General features: G+C 31.1%; 1 protein-coding gene across 2 annotated transcripts in view; it reads right to left on the bottom strand.

The window, feature by feature from the left end:
• The window catches only part of LOC143067944 (pecanex-like protein 1), a 44,602-nt gene that overhangs the window by 5,984 nt on the left and 26,142 nt on the right, over positions 1–12,476 (bottom strand). For both annotated transcript variants that reach the window (XM_076241593.1, XM_076241592.1), the window contains exons 26-37: positions 12,034–12,092; positions 10,301–10,516; positions 9,709–9,768; positions 9,337–9,530; positions 8,626–8,856; positions 5,946–6,052; positions 5,265–5,412; positions 4,515–4,666; positions 4,057–4,135; positions 3,414–3,688; positions 1,196–1,311; positions 389–576 (exon numbers count right to left, since the gene is read on the bottom strand). In XM_076241593.1, coding sequence (XP_076097708.1) covers positions 389–576; positions 1,196–1,311; positions 3,414–3,688; positions 4,057–4,135; positions 4,515–4,666; positions 5,265–5,412; positions 5,946–6,052; positions 8,626–8,856; positions 9,337–9,530; positions 9,709–9,768; positions 10,301–10,516; positions 12,034–12,092 — 1,825 coding nt within the window. The remainder of the gene's footprint in view (positions 1–388; positions 577–1,195; positions 1,312–3,413; positions 3,689–4,056; positions 4,136–4,514; positions 4,667–5,264; positions 5,413–5,945; positions 6,053–8,625; positions 8,857–9,336; positions 9,531–9,708; positions 9,769–10,300; positions 10,517–12,033; positions 12,093–12,476) is intronic.

Genomic DNA, 12,476 nt, shown 5'->3' on the forward strand with positions numbered 1-12,476 from the left:
TTATTGAAGTAAGGTCATTGGTGATGGAGTAATTGTAGGTACAAAATGTTGACCTTTTAGTAGATATAACATGATATTTGCCATTGTAAAGACCTAATCATATAGTTCCAAAAATATGTTCATTAAAAACATTTATTGTAAAACAAACAGGGGGTTCTAACCTCAGAACCCCAAGGATCCATCACGGACTCCAGTCTTGGTAAAGGAGAGTTGCAGATACAAAGTGCAGACAGGCAAATGGACAGACACAATCACTGTATATAGCCTTTTTTCAGTATGGTTAGATATTTCTTTCTCAAGTTCCTTAAAGAAGGATATGTTCTAATAATGTCAACCTACAGTTCAGTGAAAATAAGTCACATTTAAGACATTTTTTGTGTTTACTTACTCTAACTTTTTGATTAAATGTTTCTTTTGAGTTCATTTCAGTCAACACTCCAGCAAATGCTGCCAAGGCACTAGGTTTACCGAGGGAACTTGTTGTGGATATCAAACTCCCTCTATTCCCTAATGTTTGTAGAGCTATGTCTTGTTGATTAGTTGGTGTGCCTATAACTGTTGCTTCTTTAATGCTACCTGATGAGAAAAACATATTGTTGTTGATCAGTATTTTGTCAGTAATAACATCTATTACCTTTATTCACTGGATAAATTCTATATTATTCAAAGTATATTCACACTCATAACTAATTTTTTCCCTTCACAGACAGATCTTGTTCACGTTCAAAATATTTAACCACTGGTTAACTCTTCCAAGTTTACAATATTGTGGAGCTAGGTCAACAGATAATGTGGCACTTAAATCTAGCAGGTGAAGTTTAAAATACAATATTGTTATCTCCGTCCTAATGCAAAATATTAATAATAAATTCATAAATCAAACATTGCACAAGCTTATCTTTGATGCATTAATATTACACTTTTAAAGCCAATCATAAACACAGGATATTTTTAGGCTTTGTGTTTTGCTTCATAAATTAAAATGAGAATGAATGTGACCTAAAATTCCTGTGACTATACTAGACTTGCTACTTCCAGACTGATAGGTGATAAATCACATATTCATTACACATTAGTATGCCAGGAATAATTGTAATGGAATACATAATAACACTTATAAATTAAATCGATTTCAATGGCAGTATATGTATGCAACACCAAATAAGAAATATTTGTTATCCATATATTATTTTACCTGCAGTGCCTAAAGCAGAAGCTGCTCCAACATGAGAACAACCTATTGAGTATGCCATTTCTTCCTGGAAACCAGAACTACTTCCTGCACAGGAGGCACCACATCGTCGTCTCAACCTTAAATATTAATAACATAACAATGTATGACCCAACATACTTTCTATGCAAAATGCTAATATATCATAAACAACAATGTGTCCATAGTACAATGATTCCCTACTTGCATTATAATTTTCTATGTTAAGTGAACCATAAATTGGGGGGAAAACTCTAATTTGGCATTAAAATTATAAGGATCATATCATTCACATTACAAAAATACATAAGATGTTTCTTCACTTTCTGTATCTCTTCTTTTTTTACATTTTCTAGTTGTTTTTAATTAATATCCTTCAAATCATAAAAATCAAAGAGCTGAATAGCTCTGAGGGGAAAGACGGTCCTCGTCTCTTTTTTTTTTTGGGGGGGGGGGGGGGGGGGGGGGGATCATTTGATAGTCTTCATATGAAGAATAAAAAAAGAACAGCTAGAACATGTAGAAAGGTTGACAATATTGAAGTCAATTGTTGTTGTTTTTCCTTAGTTTAGGATTCAATTTGGACCAAGAGATCCTTAGTTTAGGATTCAATTTGGACCAAGAGATCTGCATCTTCTAAATTAAAGTTGATAGTTAATTATGTAAAATTCAACTGATTTCTGTCATTTAACAACAACTGAAATCTTAATTGTGTACCACTGAACTGCAGGCTAGGCCATTTTCCATTTTTTGTGACATTACTCTAAAATTTTAATTTTTTTCTTAAGAAAGATAGGACTGAAAAATCCATTTAATTTTAAATTTCATTGATTCCCAGTTACAACTCTCATCACAGGGATACAGGTACTAATAAAAAATAATGTGATTGATGTAAACTATGTGAAGCTTGTTTCCTGATCCTACATTTTGAAATATTTGTAAATTTCATGAATAAATAGGTTTAAACTATAAAATGTAACTTTTTATTTAATTTTTTTTTTTACCATTACAATGATTTATTTGTTGTTACATGCACTTAATGGAAGACTACTAATCATATACTAAATGTCACATTTTCAAGTTTTATTTTAGTGGATAATTACTCATCAATTGAGGTGCTCCTGATTTGAGGAAGATTCACAAAACAGAATTTTACAGAAAAAATTTTAAAAATCGTTTCTCTCCCCAATCTCATGTATCTCCACGATCTTTGTTTACTTTGAAAGTTGTTGACCTACGAATTAAAGTATTGCATGTTGATGTTTGAATCATCTACAGCAAACATAATTATGTTTAAGTTTAACAAATAACAATTTATAATTAGTGCACGAACTCTGAGAATGATTTAAATAACCAGTGAAGGATATCCCTGCTTCTGCATAGTGTGGCATTCCAACAATGATGTCATTATAAAATATAATGTAGGTTGGATATATTTAGAATATCTCATCATACTGATTTTTCCGGATTGTAAAAGAAATGTAAATAGTGTAAAAGAGAGCTCAAAATATGATAATTTCGCTAGAAACAGAAGGGAAATGTGTAGAAAAGTGTTTAAAGTCAATCTATTCATTTGTGTTTTCCTTCTCATCAATCTCAGTAAGATTTTGTTGGGGGGTTTTCCACACTATAAAAACAAAATGAATGATGAGGGAATGTCACTCTGGTCAACCCCATAGGGGATTGACGGCTTAAAGCCGTCTTTCCCCAAAAAACAGTATTTACATGAAATGGGTAACAAGATGAATTCAACTAGTGGTTTAACCTTGTATTTTTGTGAGATTTGTGTTATTTCATCTTATGTTTCATAGAATGTTCTTTGTCTTTTCGTCTTTTTTTTCTTTTAAGACAAAGACCACTGGTATTCCTGGATATCGCATATGCTTTGTGGCCTCAATCTTGGTAGAAGTCATTTCCAACCTTATCTATGATCCACTATGTTGGTATACAAAGAATTCTGATATTGAAATATCTTTATTAGAAATGTGGTAGGTAAAATTAAAATAAATTTATGACACTGAAGTTGAATTTCATAAGATTTTCCAACTTTCTGGCTTCACTCCCGTTGCTGGTGGAGAACATTAGTACCGATCATAATTAATATTCTAAAAAGCATGTAAAGGCTATGTCCCCAGCAGGCAGACAAAGTGATTCCTATATCATTTTTCATGTAAGTTTCCTTAACTATTACTCTAAACCTTACCTTTTCCATACATTTTGGAAGAAGCTTTTAACATTTGCCAGTATAAATTCTCCACCAATGATACTGGCTAACTGATTATGTGTAGAAGAATATGATGTTGTTAATGGCGATACATAAATTGGATAACCTATAGGCTGATCACATGATGAATTGATCATGTTCCGCAATGCTTGCTTGGCATTTTGTATACTGCCTCTTTCTGGATTCCTGTTCCGTAAAAAGATTAATTCTTGCTGCTGTCCTGCCCATAATCCTCTCACACATTCTCTGTTTACCTGTTTATGTGATAAAGAAAAGGTAAAAAGAGGTTTATGTTGGTAAATATTGCAGCTTTTAATTTAAACTGTTTTTAATGCTATTGTTTAAAAGATTTCATGTATGAGTTTCCAATATTGAATCATCAATTCGCGTTTTCAGAATCTAAAGGCCTATGGGTAATCGCATTGTTCGTACACCAAAATGAAAATAACGTTACGTCATTGGTTGAATTACTATTGTTTATCACGTTTTAAACCTATCACAACCTTTTGGTGTATACTTTTGGAAATATTACCCAAAGTGCATTAGATTCTGAAAGGGTGAATTGAACAAGAACAGAACAAATTATCATATATTCCTTTTTATGAATGGCTGTTATACCTACCTTGACAACTCTGAAGGTGAGGAACTTTTTGTTGAGCATTATAACTTTGTACTCATCTGTACCTTCATCAAATACATGTCTGAAAATGGAAAGTATAATATATATTTACTACAAAAAATTACATGAGATGTACCAATCTGTATTTTACAAGAAAATTAAAAATACTTTCATCTGTGACAAAAAGTCTTTCCAATTGTGTTCTATAACACATTGGCAGGATGCATAAGTACCTAGCCACGTCAAAAGGATATTGAAAAGATTTATGAATTTTGAAAAGAAATAAAAGTGCCCTGGTATTTTGTTACAACAAACATGATAGAGCTTAAACAAACATAAAAAAATCAGGGTTTTTTTTCTTATTTCTTGCTAGCAGTAGTCTATAATCCACAACCCTGTCTGGCAATTTGAATTTTGTAGTGAAAAACTATGAATTATACTTGACAGAATTAGGAACATACCTCAGAGCTAAGAGAGATGGTGTATTTGATAAGACAGCATTCCTCCACTGAGGATCAGCTTCATGTGATATGACTAGATTACTCTCGTAGTTACTTATGGCAGTATAAAGGAAGGATTCGTCCTCATATTCATCTGTATACATGAAACAATCCTGAAATACACAAATATACTTTTGACTTGGGAAATTGTTGATGGATTTATAATTTCAATAAAAAATTACAGAACAACAAAACATGTTTGTGTTAGTGTCAATATCATATACAAACAAATAATTTAATATACATGATAACTACTGAATTATTTTGCGGAATTGCCAAAATCAAAGAAATGCAGTACTTTCATAATTAAATTTCTAAAACAATATAATTACAAATTAATGAAACCATTAAAGAGAAAACTTCCTATTTTATATTACAACAGTATAAACTAAAATGGCAAACTGCAAACAGACAACCACTGGATTACAAAGCATAGCTTTGGACAGGTATATAGTTTTGTAGGGTTTAACATGTTTGTGATCCATCATATCTATAACCAGGCAGAGGTGTAACAACATATTAAAACAAACATAAAATTCAGTTGAAAAGAACTTGACAGATGGGTAAAAATAAAGAAGATACAAATTTTTTTTTTGGGTATGTTGCATTCTTTAGTAACTATCTCATTCATCTTGACCCTTCAGTTTCGTTTATGCATATGATATTTTTTAAGATTATATTCATTCATATATGTTTTACAGTATTTCTTACCTGGTGAAGTTTAAGGGCCATTCTGATTGCAGGGGCAACAACTCTCCTCAGAAGTTCCATATCAGCAAACACCCATTCATCATGTGGTGATGTTATTCTAAAGTCTCCTTTAAACAAGGCATGCAGGCCAAATAGGAATAAGTCAGCACTGTAAAATATCAAAACAAACTAATTAGTCAAAATTCTACTATGAAAAACATGTCATACTGTAAAGTCAGAAACTATTGCATGCATTTATTATTGCTATTTTGAAGTACTAATCATTATTTCAGGAAAATCTTCATACAGATATATGTATCAGATATTAGAATGCAGGTTCTTATTATTGCGATAATCACCAAGACACATTATTTGCATTGATAAAAACCTGTTTTTGCAGTATCAATTAAATTTAATAATAAATTTAACAAATACAATTCACTGGCTTCTCATATTCAATTCATACATTCATTTCATACATTAGTTTTAAAATATTGTACATAATTGTCTTCTCTATAACTACGTATATGATTTATTAAGAATAAAGATATATAAAATCCTCAAAGGATAGTGTGCAATTCATGCCTTATTTAATCTAATTTTTAATAAGAAGTACTAAAAATAAACTTGCAATTACTATATTGCCCCAAATGTACAACTCTCATATGTGAATGTAAAATTTTTGGAAGACTTTTACTTTACCTTGTAGAAATGGTATTATGTGCTGCTGTTCCTAGGGCTCGTCTCCCAAGAAGACTAAGACAATAACACAGGGACACAACAGGTGATGTTTTTATTATTATTTGTTCCTGTAAAGTATAGAAAAAGTTACTTACTGTAGACTTTGATAAAGTAGATACACTAGTGATATATTGATTTATACAGACAGAAAAAAATTTTTTTTTAATTGACTGCAATTTTTACTCAGATATACAGGAAGAACTTGTTTTGATGTTTCAAACAATTCTTTTAGTGGTTTTAATTCTAATGACAAGCTTGACTTTATTATGAATGGGCATGATACTCAGTCACATTTTATTAGCAAAGACATTGCATCTTGTGTGTAAGCATAGGTAAATAAATTGGTAAACTATAATTTTTTTGGAATGAATAGCTGCATTTTAACAAGTATTCAATTTTTTTAGTATTATTCATCATTTGATATTTCATATTAGCATATATTTTTATTTTGAACAAGTATAAAGTGTCTTAAATGTCGTAAAGGCAGGAATCTAATTGGTTTTAAAAAATAAATACTAACCAGGTGCTCCGCAGGGCGCAGCTTTATACGACCGCAGAGGTCGAACCCTGAACAGTTGGGGCAAGTATGGACAAAACATTCAAGCGTGATACAGCTCTGAATTTGGATTGTGATCAAATTTTTGACATTACATGGGTTTTTTTTACACAAAACAAATGTCAAGATTTTACAAATCAATTAAAGATTTCTTCTTCAAACTTTTTAAATCTAAAATTAAATAGTTGACACAGCATAGGTTTCTGACACAGAATGAATGTGGTCTAATGAACTTAAAAGTTTTTTTTTGCCTTTGAGCAATTCACTATGCTGTTGAATATTAATCCTCTCAAAAAATGTTTGAAGAAATTTTCTTTTTATTTATGAAATCTGAAATGAGAAAAATTTAAACCCCCCCCCCCCCTTTTTTTCACATCTCCGTTTCCCTTTTTCCAAAACTGATATCAATTCAAATTTCTAATGGAGTTTGCAACAATAACTACTCTTTTAAATACATCATAAAATATTAAAATGTAAAATAAAGTGCTTGTTATCACTGAATGGTAAAGATTGGTTGGTAGTAAAAGTGAATATACATTGTTTATTGTATAAAACAATAAAAAAAACTTCATCAGCAACATTTTATATTGGCAAATTTCCAATGAAGTTATTTACAGAAAGTTATTGGCAAATAAAAATAGAAAATGACATCATAGTCATGTCTGGCAAATGTCCAACATACATTATCTAAAAACATTTTAGATAAGATAAGGAAAAAAAGCTTCATCAGCAACATTTTAGATTGGCAAATTTCCAATGAAGTTATTTACATAAAGTTATTGGCAAATAAAAATAGAAAATGACATCATAGTCATGTCTGGCAAATTTCCAACATATATTATCAACTACTATTCTATACAAAGAAAGATAACTCCCAATTGAAAATTAATTGCTATTGCACAATATTGTGCAATTAGATATTTCTTGCTATTGTGCAATACTGTGCAATTGAAAATTTTTTGCTATTGCACAATACTTGATATGGAATCCTGATTTGGACCAACTTGAAAACTGGGCCCGTAATCAAAAATCAAAGTACATATTTAGATAAAGCATATCAAATAAGCCCAAGAATTTAATTTTTGTTAAAATCAAACTTAGTTTAATTTTGGACCCTTTGGACCTTAATGTAGATCAATTTGAAAACTGGACCAAAAATTAAGAATCTACATTCATAGTTAGATTCGGCATATCAAAGAACCCCAATTATTCAATTTTTGATGAAATCACACAAAGTTCAATTTTGGACCCTTTGGGCCCCTTATTCCTAAACTGTTAGGACCAAAACTCCCAAAATCAAACCCAACCTTCCTTTTATGGTCATAAACCTTGTGTTTAAATTTCATAGATTTCTATTTACTTATACTAAAGTTATGGTGCAAAAAACAAAAATAATGCTTATTTGGGCCCCTTTTTGGCCCCTAATTCATAAACTGTTGTGACCTCAACTCCAAAAATCAATCCCAACCTTCCTTTTGTGGTCATAAACCTTGTGTTAAAATTTCATTGATTTCTATTTACTTATACTAAAGTTATTGTGCGAAAACCAAGAATAATGCTTATTTGGGCCCTTTTTTGGCCTTAATTCCTAAACTGTTATAACCAAAACTCCCAAAATCAATCCCAACCTTCTTTTTGTGGTCATAAACCTTGTGTCAAAATTTCATAGATTTCTATTCACTTAAACTAAAGTTATAGTGCGAAAACCAAGAAAATGCTTATTTGGGCCCTTTTTGACCCCTAATTCCTAAAATGTTGGGACCAAAACTCCCAAAATCAATCCCAACCTTCCTTTTGTGGTCATAAACCTTGTGTCAAAATTTCATTGATTTCTATTCACTTTTACTAAAGTCAGAGTGCGAAAACTAAAAGTATTCGGACGACGACGACGACGACGACGACGCAGGACGACGACGCCAACGTGATAGCAATATACGACCAAAAAATTAAAATTTTTGAGGTCGTATAAAAATAGAACAAAACAAATTATGTACAAATTCCCATTATGTAACAAAGTACTAATATGCAAATTAACCAATATCATTTCCCCCATTCATTCAATAGAACAAAATTAGTGTGTCTTACCTTGTCTCGTCTTTCATAACAATTTTTGATCCATTTAAGGTAAACAGAACAAAACTTGTTTCTTGATACACCTTTTAATTTGGAATCATAATCTTCATCAATATAATAGGAGAAAATAGGATCAACGTCAACATGGTTATCTTCTGTTGTAGCCTGCAGAGCTTCCAGAATAGTCTCCCCTTCTAACCAGTCTTGTAGTCGTGGTGATCGCACAGTGTAGTATATAATACTCTAAATAAATATAGTTATTTATTAATTATCAACATTATGATATATATGAAAGTCATTAGAGATGGTATCGCTTATAACGTGTAGTATAGGATTCTCCAGACATTCTTGTAATAGATGGTATCACCTATAATGGGTAGTATTCTATTCTCTGCACAGTTCTTGTGAATACATTAAATTACATCATTTAACTTTATTTCTGTGTTGACAATCATACTAAATGTTTTAAAGTTAAATTGATGAAATCAATAGTTGACTTTGTAATGCCTTCCATATAACATATTTGCCAATTCCTTTGATAGTATTTTCAAACACAGTTGTCAATATATCCTTCTTTGTTTCCAGTTAATCCTATTTATTCTATTGATTCTAATATCTTCACTGGATATTAAAGTTGTAATAGCTTCATTCTGTAGAAAAATGACAATACATGGTAAGTACAAAAAAGACATATACTAATTTTTAATTGATATCAAAACTAACCTTTATATAAAATGAAATGAGGATTTTTCTAGTTTCATAACTCTGGACCATGGATGCTGCATTGTTGTCTGATATACTGTATCCATCTAAAACATATTTAGTCACAACAACTTCCCATGCTAATCCTCGCTGATTAAACGCTGCATTCAGTGAGAGAAAATGAGGTAGATGGCCAGGTTCACAACAACAAAATCCTGAAAAAATGTATAAAATATGTCAGTCAATTCACAAAAAGACACCCAAACAAGACCTTCTTTTAACAAGGTATAACCAAAATCAACATAACTCCATTTACTATTTTATGAGAGAGAAAAAACATTTTTTTTTATCTAAAAGCGAAGACAAGTTGACAAGTCTATAGAAATGACAAACCTTCGTTATCTTCCACTCCTTCTGTAATTGCTTCTACTTCTCTTTGCTGACAGTATGTTCCTGGGAATACAAAACAACATTACAGTAAACATAAATTTTGTTGCATCTAATTTTCCCAACATCAATTTTAAGTCATTTTCTTTAATATTTACATAAATAACATTTTTCATATCCTTGTGCAACAATCATTTAAAAGATGCAATATTGAAACTATAGACTGCATTTTAGTTGCACCGTAAACAAATCAGACAATGTTTTACTATCATAGGGGTCAAAAGTCAAAGACAACATCAGAATGATGCTTCTATTTACAGACACACAAACAGATGGATATAAGAACAGATTGACAAGGTGATTTCTATATACCTCCATAACTTTTTTTTGAAATGCTCCATATGTGTTAATTTCATACAGTTCAATTTTTGTAAATGTTATGCGTCTCATTTGGTTCAAACAGATGATAAGTGCACTGTTCTCTCCTAAAATATTTTATTTTTTTCATACACTGTAAAATCACTTTTATTTGCCATTTATTCATACACACATCAGCCTTAAATGAAAAGGTGAATATAAAGTATTGCAGTATCATTACCTCTAAATTCTAATCCTCTGAGTTGGAATGTAACAAGTCCGTTTCCCATTTCAATGACATGTACCAGTGCATTGAGGTAGTCTGATGCCATTATAAAACAGTCTCCCTGCTCTGTATTACCCCACCGTCCCATCATTAAATCTCCACACAAACTGTGCTGTAGTGATCTTGTTAAATGTTCATAAAATATGGAATTCAAATTATTGTCATCTGCACCTGAAAACAGAAATACATTTTTATAAGCACAAACATCACAACATAAGTTATGTAAATCTATTAACTAACATCCAATTCTATTTACAAAAAATACACAATCAAGATACACATACCTATAGAGAACAAATAAAGAACATACAAATTTGGCCAAGTCTATGTTTTGGTTAATGTAATTCCTAAACAAAAAACAAAAAATACTTCCCATTCCCTACTTTCAGAGGTTTGATAGTAGATATGCAGATTAGAGTTACAAATCACTATATGAATCATGCAAGTCCTATCTTGGCTAAGTGAAGCCCCATATGATAATCAATGTTAATACGATTGCCCTTGTTTTCATTGACACATGTATAACTGGATAGTATTATTTTGAAAACTAATTCAACTGCACATGTAAAATGTAATTTACGTAATCTGAATAGTTACTCAACTTTAAAAATAGTCAATCCCGGATACAAATATATGAAGAATGTAATTATTGTGTTTTATTTTTGTACTCTCAAGTTTACTTTCCACAGCAGTCACTGAGAGTGAGAGCAGGTATTTCACTTCGTATCTTATCACCTATTTTCCTACGTTAATTCTAGGAGGAACCCCATTCCTAATTCTTTAAATATTTAATTTCCTTTGAGTCAGTGGGCATGCATGACTCCTTTCCGTACACACTCCTCTGTTTAAATTGCGATCGTTTTTAATGTAATTTGACATTTGTCGACAGAACAAGTTAATTGTTCTCGACTTGTAGAATTGTATCTTGATTTACTTACGGAAGGGAGACAACTCGAAACGATAATATGGTAGACTCCATTTCGGCTGAAGGGGTGTTGTAATTACACCTTTACAATGTGGAAAACACTTATTTTAATTTAAATGATGCATATGATTTAAAATTATGCAACAACAATAACCCTCAATAATAAACAGACATAGAAAGGAACCCATGAGTTTCAAATTAATCAATGGAGTGGGGAATCCAGAGCAACCATTCAATCTGATACCCCTTGAAGTCCAGAAAACTATATGCATGCCCATAATTACCTAAACAAACCCTAGATTTGTTATTTAGAGCAAGAACGTATATTAAATGTTAATTAAACGACCTAAATGGTTCTCTATTTCTGTATGAGAGTACAATATCAAATATCAGTTTCATAACGGTGACATGTAAGAAAAACTCCACTTCAGTTCTTATATGACAGAAATAGATTTATGGGAATTCAGAGAACTCACGCATTTTATCAAAACTGGGGAATTCCCTCTGACGTGTTTCTAAATTTATAAAAACACTAAATATAAATACTGCTTAATTCTAATTTTCCGGAGTCAATGGTATAAGTCTACAGATTGCTTGAAAGCAATCGTATCCCAAAAAGCAATGTGAAATACTACTTTTCCTGTTGAATAATTTCTGGTTCATTTAGTTGCAGCAGAGTATTTTTATAAGGTAGACATGTTGACTCTGCTACACATTCAATGAAAACAATGACAGGAAACTTTTGCAAGTAAACTCAATATACCTGGATTTCTTTCCAGTTGTGATGACAGTCTTGTATTTGAATGGTCCACTCTTTTTGTACTGCAATACAACAAAAAAATATTTGCAATATGTTACATCATCTATACGAATTTTAGAAGCTAACCACATTCACAACATCACATCATAGATGTAAAGAAAGATGTCCCTTAAAAACACATTCTCTATTTTTGATTTTTTATATAATCTAATTCATTTAATTTTTGTATAAAATAACACATATTTTCAAGTTGGACAGTGGTGGCACAATGTATAGAAAAAACAACACACTGAAAACCAAGTGTTAATTATAATAGTTAACAAGTGTTGATAACTATATAGATTCTAAGGACATATCTGAAAGAGTTATTGATGTTTTTTGACAAAATAATTTTTCAATTTTATAATTTCTTTACTATCTTCTCATGCAACACAGGGGCGGATGCA

Source organism: Mytilus galloprovincialis, chromosome 3 (genome assembly GCF_965363235.1).
Source record: "Mytilus galloprovincialis chromosome 3, xbMytGall1.hap1.1, whole genome shotgun sequence".
Taxonomy (NCBI): Eukaryota; Metazoa; Mollusca; class Bivalvia; order Mytilida; family Mytilidae; genus Mytilus; species Mytilus galloprovincialis.